Source organism: Schistocerca serialis, chromosome 7, assembly GCF_023864345.2.
Source record: "Schistocerca serialis cubense isolate TAMUIC-IGC-003099 chromosome 7, iqSchSeri2.2, whole genome shotgun sequence".
Classification (NCBI taxonomy): domain Eukaryota; kingdom Metazoa; phylum Arthropoda; class Insecta; order Orthoptera; family Acrididae; genus Schistocerca; species Schistocerca serialis.
Genome location: NC_064644.1, coordinates 610,762,985 through 610,789,407, shown reverse-complemented (window position 1 = coordinate 610,789,407; position 26,423 = coordinate 610,762,985). Strand labels below are relative to the sequence as shown.

Here is a 26,423-nt window from a genome sequence, read left to right as displayed (position 1 = left end):
AAACGTTTAGCTCCCTCTGCACACGTAAGCATATTAAACCAGAGGTTCTTCCCACTTTCTCTGTACCGTGGTCTTCAAACACGAGACCTCATAACTAGTCACTTTAGCTGATCGCAGTTCAAGAGGAGGAATGAGAATTTCACTTTTACGTAACAGAGACATCATGAGCATTATTTTACCGGTGGAACACTATGCAGAATGAGGCAAGTTTGGGAAAGAAGGAATTACCATAGGAGGTCAGAATGACGGTAGTATCTTCCCACAGAGATTTCGTAATAAAATTCAAGGAAGTGCTAAGAAAAATATGCGGATGAGGGTCGAATATATCTAGTGCTACCAGAGGACATCGCGGCAGTGACGTACAACTATGGAGGGGGTAATACTCCTTTTCTTTCGTGACAGGTTCCAGATATCGAAACGTTTTCAGCAAAACATATTGACCGAAGAGATACAGGTGGAGCACCACATATGACCACTCGCACTGACGGTGCCACAGAGGCCAGAGCAACAAATAGGCGATTTTTATGGTTGACGACAGCAAAGTGTACGAAGTGAACGGCTATTCCTTCCCGCGCCCGGGTTCCCGGGTTCGATTCCCGGCGGGGTCGGGGATTTTCTCTGCCTCGTGATGACTGGGTGTTGTGTGACGTCCTTAGGTTAGTTAGGTTTAAGTAGTTCTAAGTTCTAGGGGACTGATGACCATAGATGTTAAGTCCCATAGTGCTCAGAGCCATTTGAACCATTTTGAACGGCTATCCAGAAACAAGTACAGACTGTAGCGAAAATCATCGCAAACAAGTGAAAACAGTCCGGGGAACGACACGTATCGAAAAATGTAAATAGAGGTTAAGTCGATCACTGTGCTACCAATGGTGGGCATCGAAGGATACAGAGAGTAGCGAGAATTTCCAGGGTAGTGCGGACCCACGGTATTTACGGACACTGCTATGTCAGTGGAGGCGCCCACATGACATACCTGTAGCTGCAATGACACCATCGTCGGGAACAAGCCCGAGTATCTCTGACCTTTCCACTACATTGGTACTAGGGCTGGGAGGGAATCTAAATCACTGTTTGCTAGTGAATTCAACTCTTGTATTAACTGAGATATTTAAACAATTATGATTTTTTAAACTGAAACGATATATTTTTTAATGGCACTGTAAAGCTCTTGAAAAGGCAGTGCTATAACGCTTGTTAATACTCATTTTGCAAGTTGTGATACCTCGGCGGGAGGCCACTTTCTCCGGTTCACAGTGCAGTGGCCCAGGTCAAGTGGAAAGTCATACCCGATAGATTGAGTGCCAGCGACGCAGGGGGTAGGTGGATGGAGGCCCTCTGCCCGCTTGAGAATGGACACCTTTTCAAGAGCTTGGCGTTCAATGAGAAGCGTGTAGGAAACTTGCCACGGATCCCTGCAGACACTGGGATGGAGCAGAAACACCAAGCGCCAAGAACTCGCACAGGACGGAGACTAAAACTAAAGAATTACAGAAAAGGTCTGTCTGCTTAAAAAAATGTTTGCTGTATAGTATGGAGGACGCACATAAATCACAGACATCGGTAGGCTCTTAGACGAAGCACGAACCTGAGACTGTCGAAGACTCGTGCAGAGATAGCCATGACGTAAATGTGTTGTGTGGCTGCTTTCGCAGCAACTTAGAAATGCAGATCTCACATTGAATATGTGGGAAAGACGCGAATTCTCGAGGCACAAACAAGCCAACACAAGATATAAAAATTCTAGTCCCTCTGGGAGGTGTGGACATGATACGGAGATCAGTCACTGGGTGTCACTGCAAATTGAGCCCACCGAGAAGAATGTCCAGAGAACGAAAAATTCGAGGAGCCGTTGAGCGTAGCAAAGTGACGAGAAGTGAAGGGACGGTCGGTGAGACAGCACGGAAGCGAGAGGACGTGGGGGCTCTTCCATCAATGGTCTACACGCGCCTCCCGGCACCGTGGTACTGCAGCAACCCACAATGCGCAGTCAACGTGCAGACTTGCCGCAAGGCGTTCACAGAGTGCAGCAGCCGATTCGGCACCGCACAGTTATGAGGCGACTCTCCCTACCAACCCAGCGCCTGCCGCCGTCGTCACCACACGACAAATGATTCTGAAGGATGCTTACGCGACTCATTCCCCTCTCTTTCCCCTTAATAAAAAGTCGTGTCCATATCCACTCAAATCGGCCCTGAGATTTTCAATTATTTTCTTCTGTGAATGGTATTGTAATAAACGCAAGTATTTCATGTTTTGGTGCTGTAATTAATCTCGTTCATTTTTACATAACTCCCTATTCTAGTAACCCTTTGCTTTTTTTTCATTAGATTATTCATGTAATCATTGCTGCCAATGTGTGACAATGTAATCAGTAATCTGCATGTCATTTTATGCAAGACATCAAAAGAACTCTCGATTCACTACAAATCCAATAAATATAAAACTGAAAAGCAAGGCTGCAACATTTTGGCTATTGTGGTGTAAAGATTGAAGCGTAAGGCTATTACACCAGCCTCTGTTGTAAAGTGCAGCTGAAAGATAAAGTTTAACGATGTTAAATTACCTTTTATACAAACCATCTGGTATGTCATACGTTTTGCCGCTGATTTTTGTAATTATTAACGGTGCAATCCATAATCTAATATCTCTGCTACTTCACATACTTCTGGGCGAAATCGTCATCACTTGCCCCTAAGAACATGTATGTAAAAGATGCCTTCCACCTGTAACCATTCAAACCCACAGTCAACTAAATAGGAATTTGTGACTGACGCAGAACAGAAACAATATTTGTTCAGCGGAAGTGACAACACTGTGGAAACGGACAATGCCAGGCTGCCATTGTTATATCTTTCTCAGTCCTTATGTAACATAATAGTGAGATGACAAAAGTCATGGGTTACCTGCTAATGTGGTGACGGACCTCCTTTCACCCGGTATTGTGCAACAACATGGCATGGTATGGTATGGGCTAAAAAAGTCGTTGGAGGTCCCCTGCAGAAACATTGAGCCATGCTGCCTCTACAGCCGCCCATAATTGCGAAAGTGTCGCTGGTGCAGGAGTTTGAGCACGAACTGGCCTCTCGATTACGTCCCAAAAATGTTCGATAGGATACGTGTCGGACGATCTAGGTAGACACGCTATTCTCTCGAACTGTCTGGACATTCTTCAAATTAATGCCGAACGGCTCTACCCCGGTAACGTGGCGTATTGTCATCCATAAAAATTTCATCGTTGTTTGGGAGCGTGACGTTCAAGAATATTTGCAAATGGTGCCCAAGTAGCCGAACGTCCAGAGGACCCAGTCCATTCCACATAAACACAGCCCACAAATATAAATCCGTCGAGGCGATAGCAGCGTCACCTGCCGAGGAATGCCTGCCGGTCAGACACACTCAAGGAGGACTGACAGCGGCCGTGCTGTCTGTGTGTAGGATGGGGAAGGCGAGCGATCTATCTGCGTTTGGCCGAGGAAAAGTTGTGAGGGCCAGGAGGCTCGGTACGAGCATTTCTGAAACTGCAGGACTTGTTGGGTGTTCGAGGAGTGCTTTGGTAAGTGTCTACAACAGATGGTGAAACCGAGGTGAACCCACATCCAGATGTCGGGGTGTTGGGCGGTCACCCCTCATAACAAGTGTCGGACGTCGTAGGCTGCGGAGCCTGGTAAAACGGCAAAGGTGGCGAACTGTAGAGGAAGTAACGTCAGACTACAAGTGTATCTGAACACACAGACCACCGAATACTTCTAACGATGGGCCTCCGCAGCCGACGACCCATGCGTGTGTCAATGTTAACACGACGACATCGGCAACTGCGAGTCACTGGCACTGCCTGTTGGCGCAGCCGCAGAGCGTTGCACGGTCTGACGAATCCCGATAGCACCTGCGTCATACCGACGAGAGGACGCCAATCCGTCGTCTTCCAGGGGAACAGCTGCTCGATACCTGTATTGTGGGACGGAGACAAGCTGGCGGCGTCTCACCGATGCACTGGGGAACATTCACGTGGGCATACGCGGATCCACTGGAGATGCGCAAGGCACGATGACCGCGAAGGAGTATCACACACTGGCTGCAGACCGCGCACACCCCATCACGATGGTATGGTATTTTTCAACAAAATATCTGGTATGTGCCCTCATAACTCTCCGCCCTCCCTCCCCCCGCCCCCTGCCCGGAATTTACGGGAATCAGGTGGTTTGCGTGTGAGGATGTAGTGCCAACCCCCTCCAAAACCTACGAAGGCCTGATTGCTTTCAACGCCGAGCGAAAAGTGGACATACAGGCTACTAGGTAGGTAATCATAATATTCTGGTTGATCAGTGTATGTAATCAGTATTCCAGTCTTAGAAAATAGTGGCTGTAGTAATGATCATTTAAAAATAATTTATTTTCTTGATCCAAATGTGTGAGACCCATATCCTTTTACCCCTCAGAAAATGTCAGTTCACGGTTCAGGGTTAGTTATCACAGAGTTGGGGAGCACTGGCCTGGCTGCTCGCCCGCCCCTGTCCACGTGACCTAGAGTGTGCGGCTGTGGTGGACAAGACTTGCGCGCAGTGCCGGAGAGGGTCCGCACCCACGCCTACCTGTACTCCTTGTAGCCGCGGGGTCTGCTGTTGTAGGAGAGCGGCTCCATGTCCTCGGCGCTGCCGTACGCGTCGTGGCGGCCCTGCCCGTGCGACGTGCCGTACGGCGACAGGTGCTCGTCGCGCTCGTACGAGTTCTCGCGGCTGGTCTCGGGCGTGGCCATGTCGTGCGCCGCCGACCGGAACTGCGACGCCGACGAGTTGGCGTGCTGCCCGCCCACCGGGTAGTTCAGGTCGCTCGTGTAGTCGCTGTCTTCCGAGTAGCCGGCTGCGAAAACACCGACGTGCCTGCGCTTAACACACCCTGTCGTCGGCGTCCGCGGAAATTTTTTCGAGAGGGGGCCACAGTCTGAAATTCCTACTTTTTATACATGATGGTCACAAACAGCCTGAAAAACTTATAAGGTTGTTTCATCTACATCTACATCTTCATCGACACTCTACAGATCATACTTAAGTGCCTGACAGAGGGTTCATCGAACCAACTTCACAATAATTCTTTCTTACTCCATTCTCGAACAACGCGCGGAAAAAGAGAACACCTATATCTATCGGTGCAAGCTCTCATCTCCCTTATTATGATGATGGTTTCTTATTATATACGTCGGCGTCAACAAAATATTTTTTTCATTCGGAGGAGATAGCTGGCGATTTAAATTTTGTGAGAAGATCTGGGCTCAACGGGAATCGTCTTTGTTTTGATGATGTCCGCCACAAATCCTGTACCATGTCCGTGACACTGTCTTCCCTATTCCTAGCTAACACAAAAACTGCTTCTCTTCTTTGAACTTTCTGTATGTACTCCGTTAATCCCACCTGGTAAAGATCTCACATCGCGCTGCAGTACTCCAAAACAAGACGCACAAGCGTAATGTACGCAGTCTCTTTACTAGATCTGCCGCATCTTGTGAGTATTCGGACAATAAATCGCAGTATTTGGTTCGCCTTCCCCACAACATTTTCTGTGTGTTCCATTAAATTTAACTTGCTCTTAATTGTAATTCCTAGGTATTTAACTGAATTTATGGCCTTTAGATGTGACTGATTTTCGCGTAATCGAAGTTTAACGGATTCGTTTTAGCACTCATGTGGATGACGTCACACCTTTCGTTATGTAGGGTCAACTGCCAATTTTCGCACCACACATATGGTGGCCACGCAGTTCTAGACGCTGCAGTCCGGAACCGCACGACTGCTACGGTCGCAGCTTCGAATCCTGCCTCGGGCATGGATGTGTGTGACGTCCTTAGGTTAGTTAGGTTTAAGTAGTTCTAAGTTCTAGGGGAGTGATGACCTCAGATAGTACTCAGATAGTACTCAGAGCCATTTGAACCATTTGAACTACAGATATCTTCTCTAAATTGTTTTACGATTTGTTTTGTACTTCTTATGACTTTACTAGAAGATAAACGACAGCATCATCTGCAAACAGCCTAAGACGGCTGGTAAGGGTGTCTCCTAAATAGTTTGCATAAATAAGTACCAGCACTACCTTGGCGAAAGCCAGAAGTCACTTCCGTTTTACTGTATGACTTTCCGTCACTTACTACGAACTATGACCTCTGTGACAGGAAACCGCCAATCCAATCACATAACAGACGATATTCTGTAACCACACAACTTGATTACAAGCCGCTTGTGAGGTACAGTGTCTAAAGCCTTCTTAATATCTAAAAATACGGAATAAATTTGTAATCCTTTCTCAATAGCACTTAGTGTGTGCCAGTAGACTGTTCTCTTCGATGTAATTCATAATGTTGGACCACAGCACATGTTCCTAAATCCTGCTACATATCGACGTTAATGGTATGTGCCCCTAATTTAGTTGATTACTCCTATTGCCTTTCTAGAATATTAGTGTTACCTGCCTTGGATACGGGTCTTTTGTTGAGCGAGCAGTTGGTTCAAATGGCTCTGAGCACTATGGGACTTAACTTTAGAGGTCATCAGTCCCCTAGAACTTAGAACTACTTAAACCTAACTAACCTAAGGACATGACACACATCCATGCCCGAGGTAGGATTCGAGCCTGCGATCGTAGCGATCGCGCATTTCCAGACTGTAGCGCCTAGGACCGCTCGGCTACTCCGGCCGGCGCGAGCAGTTGCATATGATTGTTAAGTACGGAGCTATTGCATTAGCATACTGTGACTGTGTTGAGAAATAATTGCTAAGAAGAAACTCAATACGTTTTCCCGTTTCTCACTCAATTATCACTGAAGTTAGCCATTAAGGCCGATACGCGTGAAAATTCAAGCGGTCCACGAGATACAGTTAGTGTCAGTTGTTCTCATAGCGTAGATGATAGCGCAAGAGACTGCTCAGCCTTTGGCTTTGATTCGATCCTTAGTGCCGTCCCATGTCAAATATTTGTATCGTTGTGTTGTTCCGTGTTAGGGAACCAAACGGAGAACTCGTCTGGCGACACCGCCTCTGGTGGGCCGCTTGAGTCTGCTTTCAACCGGACTGAATGGCTAACTTCAACGCTGATTAACTCGGAAACGAGCAACGTTTCATTTGTTTCTACACAACTATTTTTAGCACAATCTATCCTGCGGCACCCTTACAAGATTTTCAGACTGTTTATGTTCACACTGTACAGCTAGTACAGTTTGAGAACGTATATTACTGCCACAAGAACTAAATACGAGTATTTGACAGCAAATGCATAAAACGTATTGTATCTTAAATGTCATTCCAATGCTTTTAGATAGACTACTTAGACAGCATAACGGTTTGCAAAATTCTTGAGTCTAAGCTAAGCAGATATTTCTATATTTTTAATATGAATTTGAAAGCAACCATTTTGATTTAAGGATCGTAAATTACATCATTTTACGTTTAATTACAGGGTATTCAAGGAGGCATTCACAAGAAATACTATTATTAATACACCAGTAATGTTAGGTTGCCACTAAAAATTAAAAATCTGAAATAGCAAACGTGAGATCGATGGAGAAAATTCTGTTGAAATGCAACAAAAATAATGAGCAACAAATGCCAAATTAATGTATCTCAAATTGGAGAAGGAAACAAACTTTTAAAAAAGAACAGAGTATTTCTAGTCACTGCAATGCTAAATCTGCTATTTAGTAGAATCGAGGCGTCTGCTGTTAGAGATGTTCCATAACTTTGGATGAAACTGAAGATTATACCGCCAGGTTCCAGTAGTTGGTGCGGACGCCGGTGTATGGGTCTGCGTGCGATACACCTGAAAACTTATTACCAAAAGCAGATTTTCTGAAGGAAATATGAGTTGAGATGTAAGACTAAGGAAAGTGCATAGCTGGTCATTAAAATGGTGACACCAAATGAAATCTTACTTTCGTCTGACACAATATAGCACGAAGATTACATGATCAAATTTATGAGTGATTTGTTGATATACAGCGTGTGAAATTAAGTACACAGAGTTGTCGCCTGTCAGAAACGATGGCTTTAACTCGATCGATCATTAAATCTAAGCTCGGGGGTCAGATATGGCTAGGCATTCTATACTGCGTTAACTTATGCCAGAGTTTATCAGTCGTTGCGGCGGACGGTTGTTGTGTAACAGTCTGACGCCATCTGACTCGAGATAGGTCAGCAGAGCATGGGCAGCGTGCGGTCTTGCGTTATCCTGTTGCAAGATGAAGTCTCGGAGCCATCAACTTTAACACGTCAGAAATGTAACGGTTACTGTCCGAATTACCGGCTATGCCAAGAGGAGGCAATCGCGTTGTATACTGAATGGAACCCCGTACCACCACGTCACATGTTGGACCCTGATGGTTAAGGCAGATGTCACCAGGCAACGTTCGATAACCTCGGAGCCTCCACCGTCATGCTATAAGCAGAACAAAGACTGGTCTGGAAAGACGGCGTGGTACCACTACTGTGTCCAGCGCCGTCACTGGGCGTAGTCGCGCTGTGGTGTAATGTAGTCATGTTGTTGTTGTTGTGGTCTTCAGTCCTGAGACTGGTTTGATGCAGCTCTCCATACTAATCTGTCCTGTACAAGCTTCTTCATCTCCCAGTACCTACTGCAACCTACATCCTTCTGAATCTGCTTAGTGTATATATCTCTTGGTCTCCCTGTACGATTTTTACCCTCCACTGTGCCCTCCAATGCTAAATTTGTGATCCCTCGATGCCTCAAAACATGTCCTACCAACCGATCCCTTCTTCTAGTCAAGTTGTGCCACAAACTTCTCTTCTCCCCAATCCTATTCAATACCTCCTCATTAGTTACGTGATTTACCCATCTTCAGAATTCTTCTGTAGCACCACATTTCGAAAGCCTCCATTCTCTTCCTGTCCAAACTAGTTATCGTCCATGTTTCACTTCCATACATGGCTACACTCCATACAAATATTTTCAGAAACGACTTCCTGACACTTAAATCTATACTCGATGTTAACAAATTTCTCTTCTTGAGAAACGCTTTCCTTGCCATTGCCAGTCTACATTTTATATCCTCTCTACTTCGACCATCATCGGTTATTTTACTCCCTAAATAGCAAAACTCCTTTACTACTTTAAGTGTCTCAATTCCTAATCTAATTCCCTCAGCATCACCCGACTTAATTAGACTACATCCCATTATACGCGTTTTGCTTTTGTTGATGTTCATCTTATATCCTCCTTTCAAGACACTGTCCATTCCGTTCAACTGCTCTTCCAAGTCCTTTGCTGTCTCTGTCAGAATACAATGTCATCGGCGAACCTCAAAGTTTTTACTTCTTCTCCATGAATTTTAATACCTACTCCGAATTTTTCTTTCGTTTCCTTTACTGCTTGCTCAATATACAGATTGAATAACATCGGGGAAAGGCTACAACCCTGTCTGACTCCTTTCCCAACCACTGCTTCCCTTTCATGCCCCTCGACTCTTATAACTGCCATCTGGTTTCTGTACAAATTGTAAATAGCCTTCCGCTCCCTGTATTTTACCCCTGCCACTTTCAGAATTTGAAAGAGAGTATTCCAGTCAACATTGTCAAAAGCTTTCTCTAAGTTTACAAATGCTAGAAACGTAGGTTTGCCTTTTCTTAATCTTTCTTCTAAGATAAGTCGTAAGGTCAGTATTGCCTCACGTGTTCCAACATTTCTACGGAATCCAAACTGATCTTCCCCGAGGTCGGCTTCTACCAGTTTTTCCATTCGTCTGTAAAGAATTCGTGTTAGTATTTTGCAGCTGTGACTTATTAAACTGATAGTTCGGTAATTTCCACATCTGTCAACACCTTCTTTCTTTGGGATTGGAATTATTATATTCTTCTTGAAGTGTGAGGGTATTTCGCCTGTCTCATACATCGTGCTTAGCAGATGGTAGAGTTTTGTCATGACTGGTTCTCCCGAGGCCATCAGTAGTTCTAATGGAATGTTGTCTACTCCCGGGGCCTTGTTTCGACTCAGGTCTTTCAGTGCTCTGTCAAACTCTTCACGCAGTATCTTATCTCCGATTTCGTCTTCATCTACATCCTCTTCCATTTCCATAATACTGTCCTCAAGTACATCGCCCTTGTATAAACCCTCTATATACTCCTTCCACCTTTCTGCCTTCCCTTCTTTGCTTAGAACTGGGTTGCCATCTGAGCTCTTGATATTCATACAAGTGGTTCTCTTCTCTCCAAAGGTCTCTTTAATTTTCCTGTAGGCAGTATCTATCTTACCCCTAGTGGGACAAGCCTCTACATCCTTACATTTGTCCTCTAGCCATCCCTGCTTAGCCATTTTGCACTTCCTGTCGATATCATTTTTAAGACGTTTGTATTCCTTTTTGCCTGCTTCATTTACTGCATTTTTATATTTTCTCCTTTCATCAATTAAATTTAATATTTCTTCTGTTACCCAAGGATTTGTATTAGCCCTCGCCTTTTTACCTACTTGATCGTCTGCTACCTTCACTACTTCATCCCTCAGAGCTACCCATTCTTCTTCTACTGTATTTCTTTCCCCCATTCCTGTCAATTGTTCCCTTATGCTCTCCCTGAAACTCCGTACAACCTCTGGTTCTTTCAGTTTATCCAGGTCCCATCTCCTTAAATTCCCACCTTTTTGCAGTTTCTTCAGTTTCAATCTGCAGTTCATAACCAATAGATTGTGGTCAAAATCCACATCTGCCCCAGGAAATGTCTTACGATTTAAAACCTGGTTCCTAAATCTCTGTCTTACCATTATATAATCTATCTGATACCTTTTAGTATCTCCAGGATTCTTCCAGGTATACAACCTTCTTTTATGATTCTTGAACCAAGTGTTAGCTATGATTAAGTTATGCTCTGTGCAAAATTCTACAAGGCGGCTTCCTCTCTCATTCCTTCCCCCCAATCCATGTTCACCCACTATGTTTCCTTCTCGCCCTTTTCCTACTGACGGATTCCAGTCACCCATGACTATTAAATTTTCTTCTCCCTTCACTACCTGAATAATTTCTTTTATCTCGTCATACATTTCATCTATTTCTTCATCATCTGCAGAGCTAGTTGGAATATAAAATTTTACTACTGTAGTAGGCATGGGCTTTGTGTCTATCTTGGCCACAATAATGCGTTCACTATGCTGTTTGTAGTAGCTAACCCGCACTCCTATTTTTTATTCATTATTACACCTACTCCTGCATTACCCCTATTTAATTTTTTGTTTATAGCCCTGTAATCACCTGACCAAAAGTTTTGTTCCTCCTGCCACCGAACTTCACTAATTCCCACTATATCTAACTTTAACCTATCCATTTCCCTTTTTAAATTTTCTAACCTACCCGCCCGATTAAGGGATCTGACATTCCACGCTCCGATCCGTAGAATGCCAGTTTTCTTTCTCCTGATAATGACGTCCTGTTGAATAGTCCCCGCCCGGAAATCCGAATGGGGGACTATTTTCCCTCCGGAATATTTTACCCAAGAGGACGCCATCATCATTTAATCATACAGTAAAGCTACATGTCCTCGGGAAAAATTACGGCTGTAGTTTCCCCTTGCTTTCAGCCGTTCGCAGTACCAGCACAGCAAGGCCGTTTTGGTTAATGTTACAATGCCAGATCAGTCAATCATCCAGACTGTTGCCCCTGCAACTACTGAAAAGGCTGCTGCCCCTCTTCAGGAACCACGTGTTTGTCTGGCCTCTCAACAGATACCCCTCCGTTGTGGTTGCACCTACGGTACGGCCATCTGTATCGCTGAGGCACGCAAGCCTCCCCACCAACGGCAAAGTCCATGGTTCATTGTTCAGTGTAGTCATAGGAAATCGAAACACTGATCGGCATGGAGTCATCGCACTGTCCGTAAGGATACTTTTCTTGTTGCAGGCAAATCCATTTTCTGATTCAAGTTGTTTTATCTCCCGCGGGGAGATGCTTGATTAGCAATAATAAGACAGAGGTAAAGTAAAGAAGGATTCATTATGACCACAATAGAAACGTTTAATAACAATGGAAAAACTCTTCCCAATAAAAAATAATATAACTTCTCAGACACTAACAGGCATACGCCTCGAACACACAGTGAATAACCATAGTGGGACATGAAGACAGTTGTTGTTGTTGTTGTTGTAGTGGTCTTCAGTCCAGAGACTGGTTTGATGCAGCTCTCCATGCTACACTAACCAGTGCAAACTTCCAAGTTACTACTGTAACTTACATCCTTCTGAATTTGCTTAGCATTCTTCTGTAGCACCACATTTCGAAAGCTTCTATTCTCTTCTTGTCAAAACTATTTATCGTCCACGGTTCACTTACGACTATGCCACTGATAATCCCTAACGATGGAGGATGAGCGTACGGTGTAGTTGACCGCCAGGTACGTCTCGGAATATCGCTGCAAGTCGTAGGCCCCGTTGCTGTATCTTCCTACCGGGACTGATGGTTTGATAAGAGCCGAGGCTTAAATTGGCCGAGGTCTCCGGTGGAGCGAACTTCCGACGTGTCGGCTAACACTGCCCTATATATCCGGGGCACGGAGGAATTTGTGCCGATCCAGTTGCGCAAACGTGACACGATGGAAGTAATAGGTCCCTGGTGGAGCTTGCCCTGTGTCTGTCGTCCTTGTTGTGATCGACACAGTCCGGAAAGGAAGCGCCTTCCGCATATGCAGTCCCGTAACGCCTCAATGTCTGAGGGATTGAGGTCCTTTAAGGGGAACGTCGTGTAAGGTGAATTACGTGTTTATACGATCCGGCACGGCCGAGTGAATAGTAACTCTTTCCTCCTGAGCGCTAGTTGCATGGAGCTGTCGAGATCCCGTATGACGTTCAGTAGGGCCCTCTTGAAACCACTGAGTCTATATTCGTATAAAAGTCGCAGTATCCTGGCCAAACTGAGCAACAACACCGCGAAATCACTAACTGGAATCTCGATAGGCGGATAAGGAATGCAAAAGATTTCTCTCCTACCTACTCAGGCGGTTACGCTGAAATCTTACACGTTTGCATTTCCAGACATGCAGTAGCTTCATACCATTTCGGCGTTTGTCCCATTGTGGTATTGTGGTACTGCTGTAGTGGTCAGCAGTATTTATAGTCAATGTTGTTTATAAGTAAGACTTTTACCATTTTTTCTGAATTCCAGGGGGTCATTTAGATGTGATTACGAAAACTAGACATCCGTTTTGATATATTTTGATAAGGGTCATAGCAGCAACGATTCAAAGACTGGTATGCCTTTGGAAGCAGTCTCTCGCTAGAGAACACGCAGTGTTGGGTTTTACACAGTCACCAATACCGTGGCCCATTAAAAGACACATTGGCGGAACCTCGGTTGGACACTGCACATAAGCCTGGATTGGTAGGTAATCTCAACCAATCTACATAATGCTTAAGACAATTTTTTTAAGATAACTCAGGTAAATCACACCCTCTATAAAATAATTGACCAGTATTATTATAAGAGTAACACCGTCTCCCTTTCCCTCCATTCAACCCTTCAATCCTTACCCAGGTCATTCCATTAATACCGTAATGACATGGTGTAACCTTTGGTACCTATAACCAACGCTGTCAATATCCTGGCAGTAATAACAGGAGGAACCAACTGTTGATTCCGTATTTCTGACTTTCAACCCACCATACAAAACCATCCCTTGAAAATTAGTAAAACACTAAAAGGTCAGTGAATTAAATTGAATAATTTAATTCATTGCAATAACCTACTCTCCAACAAAAATCTGATATTAGCCTCAAACTGGTCATGCGGACTAAACTCGTCCGCCATTATTTAGACCTCCTTGCATTTTCAAATGTTGCTTCGTATACCGCACCCTCCAAATATCACTTCATAGAAGTCGCTGCACATCACAGTCTGTACCTCCCACTATCCCTGTACATGCCCTCCTAGTGTACGCCCCCCGCGCCGTTTAGGTTCTGATCCCTCCTAACTTCCTAGAGCGGGTCTAGTGTGGGTCGTCACCACACGCACCCTCTTCACTTCCGCACACCACCACGTTCGGTCGCAAGCTAACTTTAACGATCGCCGACTTAGCGACTGGAGATCGATACTTAGATTCAACATCCTTTTTATTATTTTTACAAAATAAGGCTGTGTTTGTCGCCTGTTCATCTCTCACTACAGGCCAAATATCCATCCGATTCCAACTGCCTGTTCCATATTTCCCCAAGACCGACACAATTCTGAAGACACCAATATTATTTAACCACCCACATACTCACTCATCCGATTATCGCACCTCTCTGGTCGGTGAAATCACCTGATCTTAACCGCAGAGAAAATGTCTGGTTCATTGAACAGTGAGTGGTACGTAGCAATTAACGTCCCTGGAGTTTTGTAGATCTACGGAATCTAAGCACCAATGAGTGGCTTCTGCTGAATACTGCATACCTGGCAACGCTTGTGGACTATTTTTCTCGCGGAACTGAGGCCATTATTAAGAGGCCTTGATACATGTTACCATGATGTCTCCTGGGGGGGGAGGCGGTTGATTAATAACCTATAACATTATAGAATATTGAAAACGTTTAAATATTTTTAAGTAGATCTTCGGGGGTGGGGGGAGGGGGGTAATTTTGCCATACGCCATGTACCGGGTGATCAAAAAGTCAGTATAAATTTAAAAACTTAATAAACCACGGAATAATGTAGATAGAGAGGTAAAAACAGACACACATGCTTGGAATGACATGGGGTTTTATTAGAACAAAAACAAAAAAAGTTCAAAAAATGTCCGACAGTTGGCGCTGGACAGCAAAACGTCAGTGACTGCGCATGACAATAGTGTATAAAAGGAGCTTTAATGAGAGAGATATTCAGATGCGCCAGCAGTCGCAGCATGTTGACGTTCCCTGAAAAGGCACTTTTAGTGAAGCTATATTATCAGAATGAGGAATGTGCTAGTTCAGCGTTACGATCCTATCGCCATAGGAAGGGGATTCGAACGGGTAAAGGTCCGTTGACAAATGCAGCTGTGGCGAGAATGATTTCGAAATTCGAAGCCACGGGTTGTTTAGACGATAGACCCCGTAGTGGCCGACCGAGCACAAGGCGCAATGCTGCTGAGACAGTTCAGGAAGAAATGGAGACTGTAACGGGTTCGTCTATGCACGGGGAAGTCAGCGCTCGTGCAGTCGCACGTCGCACCAGCATTCCATACACTACTGTTTGGTTGGCACTTAGGCGTACCCTCCGATGCTATCCGTACAAAATCCATCGGCATCATGAGCTGTTACCCGGCAATATACTGAAGTGGAGGGTATTTGCGGTGTGGGCGTTTCAAAAGATGGCGGAAGATGACGATTGGTTGAATAACGTGTTGTGGATCGACGAAGCTCATTTCACGCTCCGAGGGTGTGTCAACGCCCATAACTGCAGAATTTGGGCTACCGAAAATCCTAGAACTGTCGTGGAAACTCCATTGCACGACGAGAAAGTCACGGTATGGGTTGGATTTACCACCTCTACCGTTATCGGGTCTTTTTTCTTCGAGGAAATGCGTGATTCTGGTTTTGTAACTGCCACCGTGACGGGTGAGAGGTACGCCGATATGTTACAGAATCGCATCATCCCCAGCCTTGCTGATAAACACCTGCTGGAACGTACTATGTTTATGCAGTATGGCGCTCCACCCCATATTGCTAGACGCGTGAAGGATCTCTTGTGCGCGTCGTTTGGTGATGATCGTGTGCTCAGCCGCCACTTTCGTCATGCTTGGCCTCCCAGGTCCCCAGACCTCAGTCCGTGCGGTTATTGGCTTTGGGGTTACCTGAAGTCGCAAGTGTATCGGGATCGACCGACATCTCTAGGGATGCTGAAAGACAACATCCGACGCCAATGCCTCACCGTAACTCCGGACATGCTTTACAGTGCTGTTCAGAACATTATCCCTCGACTACAGCTATTGTTGAGGAATGATGGTGGACATAATGAGCATTTCCTGTAAATAACATCATCTTTGCTTTGTTATGCTAATTATTGCCATTCTGATCAGATGAAGCGCCATTTGTCGAACATTTTTGGAACTTTTGTATTTTTTTGGTTCTAATAAAACCCCATGTCATTCCAAGCATGTGTTTCAATTTGTACCTCTCTATCTACATTATTTATTCAAATTTATAGTGACTTATTGATCACCCGGTACATCTTCGTGGCCTCAAGCTTTCCATTGAACTAAACAGTGGCTACCATTTATTTGAATTTTGTCCTGCATTCTACCTGAAAGCAAATTTAACTTGCGGACTCCAGAACAGCCGATGAGGGAATGAACAAAACTAAATGCTTGCTAGTGTCGTTCTCGTGCAGGGTAAGCGATGTTAATGACCACAGTAGACCGAGTGGTGTGCTGTACTCGCAGTGGAGAAAATTTTAAAGAAATAAGTTGATTCCAAATTGGCATTTCTTCAGGAAAAGGAACGTACTCTTCAAAGTCAGTAAACACGTAAAATCCCAACACTACGGTTCCGTGAAGGGAAACTGTTGTTATTATATTATCATCATTCAACGAGGATTACGTTAAACAACGCACACAACATGGGCGCTCATATGCTCACACGCAAAGCTTCAAAAAATCACAGAATAACCGAAGGTGGAATTCACTATTTCCTAGTGAAGCTTGAGTGGTCAAAACTGGCTTGTGACTCACAGCGAAAAGAGGCCCGAAACTTAATAGAGGCCACGATATGTGGTGTAGATAGGGACTGAATAAAGAACAAAATCAGACCCATCTGAACACAGTTAAGGTATCTCTCGCAAGAACCTCATTATGATTCTGATAATTGATTTTAAAAATTATGGGAAATTTCTAATACGAAAAAATACAGTAACTCCCATCTAAAAGAACCTTCTAACTGCTCGAAGTTGTGACACGTCACACTCACCAGGTCCCAGAACAGCGACTGACAAATTCTGCACAAAACCCAACCTGGGTCGCCTCTGTGGGCAGAAAGAGAAAGGAACTTGGAGGGGGCAAACTGACCTGTCGACAAGGCGAATGTTTCAGTGGTACCAAACGTCTCCCTTAATCAGAAGATAGGAGAAACGAAGCCTGCTTTCATACCTCAAAATTTTCCTTCGATTCAGCGTCTAAAATTTGAACAAATGCTTGTCTTGCACCTGTGTCTAAGGGAACTAACCGCGAGGCTGTGCTTCAAGAAATACCAGGCAGAAATACGGTGTGCCAAATTGACGGCACAAGCAAGCTTAGAAAAATAAAAACAAGGGCCGTTCCCAAACCCTGCTGCCAAGGAAGCTCACCTCAATTGACCAATGAGCATGTGTTCGCAATTTCTACCACATTCATACAGTCCAGTAATGTCCCATCTTTAGGAAAGGTGGTTGAAGCTGCGTGGGGTGCCGAATATGAAACATAATAAAAATGAAGATAAAAATCAGTCAGTATGGTTCCGAGACTGATCTTTCCCCCTGGCATAATAGAAATATGAGAAAAAACAAGCAGAGAAAACACACTCTGCAGAACTTGACAAATTATAGGAAAGGTTGATTGAATACCGCATTTCAGTACAAAGGTTTACTGATAATCTTTCTTCCCAGTAGAACTGAAAGTTGGCGGCATGAAGTACCATCTCTCACAACAAAGTGGCTTGCATAGTATGGATAGAGACGTGCACTGCACGTATCTTACAGAGAGGTGCGGGGCCAGTGCCCGCGGGTGTGTACTCACAGTGGCCGAAGTACTGCAGCTGCCTCCGGGCCTGCTCGGCGCGCGCCTCCTGGTCCATGATGTTGTTCAGCATCTCCAGCTTCCGCTGCAGGTCGGCGCCCTCCGTGTTCTCCGGGTCTGCACGAGGCACAAAAAGTAACTGTCAGTCCACAGGAACGACGCACCCACGGTAGGCCGCCCCCACACTACGTGGCCAACTACAGACTACTGCTCTACTTTGTTCATCGTAAGTGCGAATCTGACGTGAATCGACGCACTTTTAGCGACTGGTCGTCTGGTGCAGTGCACCTACATCACATGTTGTGACGACAGCGGAAATAGGTCATTCTTACGTGACAGTTATTTCGTTGATATTCTAGCGTGACTGACACATCGAGGCACGCTAAACCGTTGAAAGTCTTCACTGGTTTGTCCAGTCAGAGGGTTAAATATTTAAAAGCACCGAGAAACAGAATGTTCCATTATGGCTAATGTATCCAAGATATTATTGAGAAAAGAAATCCCTCGCAACCGATACGACAGATTTCAGAATGTGCGTTTGGCGGAGGTTATGTGTAGAATGTAACAACTCAGGTAAAATGCCTACTCTAAAAATTTCGGAAATACGCTTTTACAGTACACATACGACAAAGAGCTGAAATTACTACGCTTGCAGCAGGTTTTCTTGCACCTCGTTTTCTCTTACAACATTAAACTTCCGTTTGATCGCTTTTGTACCGTTTGATGGAATTTTACCGTATGTTGTTTTATTGTCCTTGCATATTGTACAAATTGTAATCTGATGTTATACCTTTTATCTGCTGCTCATAGTTTTCACTAATCACATATACAGCAACTTAGACGTTACATCGTTAGGCTGTTACGATACAAACGCTGCTGCTGCAGCCTAATCCTCGCAAGAAGGGACTGCCAGCGGTGGGCAGGACAGCTTTGTGCAACCTTTTTAGTCTTTTAGTCTTCTAATGGTTCAGATGGCTCTAGGCACTGTGGGACTTATCATCTGAGGTCATCGGTCCCCTAGACATATAACTACTTAAACCGTAGGACATCACACACATCCATGCCCGAGGCAGGATTCGAACCTGCGACCGTAGCAGCAGCGCGGTTCCGGACTGAAGCGCTTACAACCGCTCTGCCACAGAGGCCAGATTAGTCTTCTAATACAACAATAGGACGTTACGTCACATCATCAACAGAAAACTTGCCGCACGGTGCAGATAGTGTTTTTGAGTAGTACCGCAAAGTTTGTTTCCTGGTGATAATCTCAATTTTTTTTCTTCAGATGTAACGGTCCACCCAGCCTGCTGAGGTTAACTGAACAGCTGCGTTATGTCGAAAGCCTTGCAGAAGGCTAGGTGACACACAACGTTTATTTATTAGCAAGAAACAGGAAAAGCAACAGCTGTTACTTTTTCGGGTTAGAGAGAAAAATCCCTGTCGTATTACGACTACGTATTTGCAGGAGTCCGAACAAGTTCTATAGGATTTAGGGCAAAATGATATGGTGGTAGTACGAAGGACAACATTTTCATGCAAAGTCTTGTCAGTGGACTAAAGAGGACAGGAGAAAGTCAGAGCTCACTAATTAACGCCAAATGTTTGCTTACCTTGTCTCTATGTATTTTTAATTTTATTTTCTCTGTTTTTAGATGATAGTCCGTAGTATTCCTCATATAGTAGTAAAGAAGAAGTGAACATGAAACGAAGCTTCGCATTCACAACCACGAAACATGGCATGGCATTTTAGTTTCACAATACTCCTCACACAGTCTCATACTGCAACAGTTATTCACAATATACTGTGTATGAATCCACGGTTCACCTGGATAAACCAATAGCCACTGCAATTCTGATGTTTCTTTTGTTTATCTTACAAAAATTAAAAGTTTTTACAATTATGTCCTCTCTTCCGCACATAATGATTCGCTCATTCTGGCACTTTTTAAAATCAAGTTTTTCTCAGAATTTCATTGCTAACGTTGAAGTGCACTTTTGCGCAACAAAAGCTGTGAAGTTTTTGCAAAAATGGTAGTTGTTTATACTGTTCATAATATTACAGATATTTCGGTTTAATAACACTTTTATTCCAATCGTCAACGAAACATTTATTGTGTGTATTTTGCTTATTCTGATTTGAGGTAATTATGCTCCTCTCGGCACTGTGTTCCACATTTCGTAACTTGCACACCACCGGCTCACTTAATTTTTGCTTGTTGCCATCTCAGTCGGCTTATCACACCCTTCTCTTTCACTGTTCCCACTGTCCGTAAAATTAATGTCAACATAAAGCTGCCATGGCTTCCCTCGAAACTGTTTTCCATACACACTTTTCACCCAGGCACTGTAAGGTAACAACTAGCGCTGCCGGCCGTAGTGGCCGAGCGGTTCTAGGCACTTCAGTCCGGAACCGCGCGACTGCTACGGTCGCTGGTTCGAATCCTGCCTCTGGAATGGATGTGTGTTATGTCCTTAGGTCAGTTAGGTTTACATAGTTCTAAGTTCTAGGGGACTGATGACATCAGATATTAAGTCCCATAGTGCTCAGAGCCATTTGAACCATTTTTTGAACTGGCGCTACTTCGAACCGGAACGTGACTGTACCTAGTGACGAGGCCAAGTTAATTCTCGCTGCGGCCGGGTAATCGCTTCGCCTTGCGAAGTAACGTACACAGAAGAACCTCGCTAATCCGACCTCGGGTGGTCCGACTCCCCGATTAGCCCGACCTTTCCCTACCTGACGTTTGGTTATGTACGATGGCCGTTACTACAGGCCGCTGGATCAGTAGGCAGCTGACCGTCTTTGTGTGCCATAGTTCGACCAGTTTCAATATGAAACAAGTTGTTTCTGACTCGATCAATAAGTGTTAATGTGCAAGCAGTTAGTTTAGAAATTAGTGACAGTGTTCTTGTTATAATTTAAAGTGTGTAAAGCTAAAATATGGCACCAAACAAACGTGAACATGTGACGTTATTTTTACAGCCGGACTTTGCGTCCAGTGAAATGAGCGGATCTGTACAGCTGACGCCGACTGCGCAACAGAAGCGGAATTAATTGATGACCAATTCATTCACGCTTTAACTCGAACAACCGATGAGAACGAGAAAGACGACGACAGCGAAGACAATAGATATACGACTCGAGTATTATGTACAAATGCTAAAAATGCACTCGTTCGTCTACCCCAATAGACATTTTGTGCATTAGGAAATGGCGGAACATCGCTGCAAAAGCGAGGTTGTCACATACTAAACAAAAGGACATTACAAACGTTTTTCGTCCTGCTTAGGAACAGAACATTTTACTCCTGTCTTAAACAGTTAAGCGCATATCAATTGCAGTACTGAAATATGGTACGTACAGTAACACAGTAACAATATCGTACCGTTCGATACAGCGAAGACAATAGATATACGACTCGAGTATTATGTACAAATGCTAAAAATGCACTCGTTCGTCTACCCCAATAGACATTTTGTGCATTAGGAAATGGCGGAACATCGCTGCAAAAGCGAGGTTGTCACATACTAAACAAAAGGACATTACAAACGTTTTTCGTCCTGCTTAGGAACAGAACATTTTACTCCTGTCTTAAACAGTTAAGCGCATATCAATTGCAGTACTGAAATATGGTACGTACAGTAACACAGTAACAATATCGTACCGTTCGATACAGATGTATTTTCTAGTACATGCACTAGTGCACATTACACTTTCGCCTAAGTTTCTTTATTGTGTCAACGTTTTCTTTTTGTTTTGTTATTGTTTTAACTTGCAGCGTTATTTCAGACAGTATTTTCAGCTGAAAATTAAGGTTGTACTCTACTGTATTGTGATATTACGGGACAATAAATCCATTCCTCTGATAATCTAACCTTTAATTCGTTCCGAACATCCTCCAAGTCGTGTAGAGCACGGATTAGTGAGGTTGTACTGTAGTGCAATGTTTACTTGTGCGTTAAACTTACGACGAACAGAGTACAGTGTGCGCACCTACCTGCGAGGTACCACCAGTATCGCTGAGACGACGGTCCTGGAATAGTTCTCACACACAAGTGGCTATAAGGAAACACACCACACGGCAGCAGAAAACATTCATCCTAAAATGAAAATCCTAATCATTTCGAGATACTTCCTGACGTCGATATCAGCGGCCATAAATGTACGAGAAACGCACACGTTTCATCTTCTTTTTTTTCCTTGCAATAATTCTCCTCACCAACATGCGAAATCTGTGGAACATCTTTAACACCCTCGTAGTAATAACAAACTGCGACAGATACCGTGAAAAACAAGGAGGGAACGAATTGCACTTCGGTAGCCTGTTTCCTTTTGCGCAAAAGATCAGAACTACCGGTACACCTTCAACAAGGTACAGTGCTTACATTTCTCTCAACAAAAGCTTCTTGCTGCATAAAGTTTTCCCGATAGTTACAAAATTACGAAGAGAGTAAATTACGAGGAGAGTAACACTTCCATATGCCTAAGAAACTGAACTAATATTAGTTTTTCCCGCGCCGTATTGCTTCGGGTAATACGTGTTTCTTAAGTATTACTTTTTTAAATATTTTATCCTGTTTTTTGTTTTAAGCGCTCAGTCCAGTCTTAATTTCACAATAGGATGGTTTTACAGTATTACTACCTTCTGTCTGGGAACAAATTATGTATATTTCAAATTATATTAGCAAAGGACTGTCGACAATAGAATACGGGAGTACCACATTGGTACAACTGTGTTTGAACGTCGTCGATGCAGAAAACTGTAAAATGGCGATATCATCTATCACGGAAGACCAACTGTTTGGAACAAGATACATACGTCACGAAGTGGAAATCATTACCCACGTGCTAAAATTTCACTTATGGTCCCTTAATGAGACTGCAGACACGTATTATGGGAATTCTTTGCAGTCCCATATCGAATCAGGCTGTTTACTATCAGGCTTTTAGCATAAATTCTGTTTCGCACAGAAATGGATTGTTAATGGCATAAAGGCAGATAAATGTTAAGATGCGTATTTTAAGAGATAGTATATATTTCTAATCCGTCTGTACTAAGAGTTCCAGCGACATATATATTTTGTCTTCAAATGAATCAGCTACCATCCAAGGTGAATCTACTTTTGATGAGCTTTTTGAAACTCCTGTCTGATGTGTTATCATACCTAAATTTACCTCATCGTTGGCTATACCGGACTTTTCTTTCAGAGAATTTAACTGAGATAGTAATTTAAAACGGAAACGATATTTATACGTAGCACAAATTCAGAAAACTTTACGACAAGAAAACAATGAAAACAAACGTAGGGAACTTGAAGAACTTCAGTTAATGAATTACGTTAATCTTTTCTATGGAAACAAAACTAAGGAGTAAAAAAGTTTTTCGTAAAAACATATTTGTACAAAAATTTTGTGTTGCTACGATCATTTAATAGAAGAAATTGGAGACCATTACAGTGCAGAAATGCATAAAATACATGCTGAAAAAAAGAAAGATGTTCTCTAGTGATTATAAGAAGAAAGAAATATTATTTCGTAGGTTCCGGAAGAGAGAGTAGACTTTGAATCATTTTGTCTGCTGCTGTAATACTACTATGTTGTTTAACACTTCATTTTTCATTTGTAAAGATTAGTTTCTCTCAGGAAAAGAAATGCCTTGGTAATAAATATATCAGGTAACTTTCTGACGTCGCTTTCGAACTGCTGCTACTGTCCTCGGCTTTCCAATGTCAACCCTGTCGTACCAAGTGGTACTTAGGTACACAGGCTATCCTACAATTCAGAAGTGTATTATTTTAAAGATTTAATGTAATATCGACTCAGAAAAATAAGTGTGACATCTGCGATGAAAAGAAGAACTGTACCTCGAACGAAACAGTTACAGAACTAATCACTTTTAACAATAGGTCAACCAAGCTGCCACGCTTCACAATAGATTAAGCGGAAGATTGTAAAACCACCGAAATACGCTGAAATAAAATTGTACGTGATATTAACGTAAGCTTTTTAGTTTCCATAATAACTACTATTCGCTGTATGTACTCGAATAACGGTACCAAAGCACACTCTTACTTAACTGCCCTTACATTACATTATATATCCAACAAATCCAGTAAAAATGATGGCGTCTTACTAACAGATGGCACATTAGATGGCTTCCATCATCTGTTGCTTCCCGTTTGCCTTATGGAACGCAAATAGTCAGCGGCTGGTAAAAGTGTTGTAGATTGGCTTGCTGTTAGCTGTTTTGGGGTTGAGGTTGTTGAAAAGTTATTCGATTCATTTACTATGATGAATTTTTATTTAAATTCATGTTCTAGGTTTTAAACATCCGTGTCAATGCGTATTTGTAGAAACTACTTTGATGGACTGCTACTTGTGTCTCATAATCTGATGGCTGTGTTTAATGATTTTGTCCCATTATCAAATAGGAGAAGGTTAACATACCATATCAGAGACATTTTTTTGTGCACCACACATATACTCAGCATTAACGTGCTCTTACTTGGTCATGTAAGGCGACATTTAAATGAGAAGGCTTATCTTCGTATGACCTTAAGTCACGGAGGTGTTTCGTGTTTTCTGAACTGCATTAGTTCCAGATCAATCTACTTTAGGATTTCAGTAAAGTTTACAACGAAAGAGAGTATATCTCGAAATTTTAGAATTACTATGCGAAGCAAGCCACGAAGAGGAATAACTTAATAACTGCATCAAGTTCATAGAGTCGCGTTATCACTTTCAAATGGAGTATATTTCGTGTACCTGTCACCAAGTAACTGTAGGTGAGTTTTCACTTCGTTTTCTCAATATATAAACAGTTAACATCATGTCCTAATATGTATTAGGGTTCAAATAAGAGAGAAAGAAATCACCATTTGGGTTACAGAGAAGTCTGCAGACAAAGAGAGCACCAATGTGCCAATTCTCGGGCTCAATACTTCCCAACATTTCGTCAAAGAATATGAAGCATCTAGCAGAATTTCATAGTTCATCAGCGTCCCTTTTTCTGCTGAAACCCAATAAATTTTCACTCCTGTTCAAAAGAGATAAACTCATCTGCTGCCAAGGCGGTCCCACCCCCTACTCAACTACAAACAAATAAACATTCGAGAAGAACACGAAGTACGTAATCTTCCAAACAGTAACAAGAATCAATAAACTTTTGGCTCACATTTGCACACTGTGTGTGCAAACAGTACTTTATTGCACGTTCAAAATACCCGTAAGTGAAGAAGAAAGTCGTGTTGTGGCTAACGTGGCACCACCTCTCTCCTAAGCACGATCTCTCACAGGTTTGCTTTAAGTCAAAGGTTGACCGTATATAATCCTAGTGTCCGCTCTCTCTTGAGGCAGACTTCCTGTAAAATGTCACTGAGACACTATACGATTACATCTTTCAAGATAAATGTGTTGCTCCAACAGCTACTATCTTTGTTTGAAGATTATTGCTAGTGCGGTAGAAGAGAGACAATAACCTGTAGATAGACATAGAGAAGAAAAATAGATAAGAAGGCAGCTGCGTCAGAAAAATTTGCAATTGCGTGAAAGCTTAGCTGCGGTGCGAGTGTGGGAGCAGAAGTTTCTTCGGGCAAACCTCTCGTTGACGCTGGCGTTCCAGTAGCTGCACAGTCCAAGTGTATCACAATCGCTCAGCCGAGTCAATTTACAAGACTTGATACTTGCCGTACAATTTAATCGTCGTATCGAACGTGATACCAATTCCTTCGACGTGTGAGAAGGTTGGTAAAAAGCATGATAATGAAATTTGTTAATATTTCGGGAAAGGTGTACAATCCGTCATTAACAAACACTAGCTATCTGTTAGTTTACTGATATCCGTATATCCCCGACATTTCCACTAATTTCAATTGCAACGACAAATTTTCTGAGGTTGGTCAGAGACATTTCTGAGTGGTACAGCTGACCTGGTTCAAATGGCTCTAAATACTATGGGACTTAACATTTGAGGTCATCAGTCCCATAGAACTACTTGGACCTTACTAACGTAAGGACGTCACACACACCCATGCCCGAGGCAGGATTCGAACCTGCGACCGTAGCAGCAGCGAGGTTCCGGACTGAAGCGCCTAGAACCGCTCGGCCACAGCGGCCAGCTAACCTGTTGACTTCGGTGACTCATTACACAGTAATTCCTTATAGTTTGATTTCTTACCATCATTTATCTTAGTGGCTATACTTCACAGAAAATATCTGTACAACAGCGCAAAAATCCACGGTAGACGTTGTGTGTCTTGTTTGGGAACAAACTTGTTGCATTACTCACAGTATTTACAGTTGACAACAGTTATGTCTATTTCGATCTTAGGTATTACTGCTCTCTACTGTTGCGGGTTTGTTTTTCCCGGCAGCAAAGATACACAGCAGAATGGATGGCTATACTGGACAAGAGTTGCCCAACGTACACATAGTGCAATGGGGTAGTGGCAGAACGGCACTACGATAAACTGTTCCCACAGCGACGCCAACCACGTCACAACACTTGTGCATTGTCTGCGGCTTACTGCATTAAACTGTGATCTGTGTTGCACATTTTTTGTGATTGCACATCATAGACCTTTCCGCGGTTGTAAGCGTATTTTCATAGAAACAGATATAACTGACAAGGAGAACACGGCAAGCACCGTAAACTTCGCTCAGTGCACGAGAGGTCAGAATAAAGTAACACCTGTCCCTGTTTATTCGTAGACACTCGACACCTTCTGAGA

At 43.3% G+C, this 26,423-nt stretch overlaps 1 protein-coding gene across 1 annotated transcript in view; it reads right to left on the bottom strand.

Annotated features, from left to right (window-relative positions):
• Window positions 1–26,423, bottom strand: part of LOC126413293 (phorbol ester/diacylglycerol-binding protein unc-13-like) — a 184,988-nt gene that overhangs the window by 66,959 nt on the left and 91,606 nt on the right. Inside the window, exons 3-4 of the mRNA XM_050083193.1 lie at window positions 17,697–17,813; window positions 4,593–4,860 (exon numbers count right to left, since the gene is read on the bottom strand). Coding sequence (XP_049939150.1) covers window positions 4,593–4,860; window positions 17,697–17,813 — 385 coding nt within the window. The remainder of the gene's footprint in view (window positions 1–4,592; window positions 4,861–17,696; window positions 17,814–26,423) is intronic.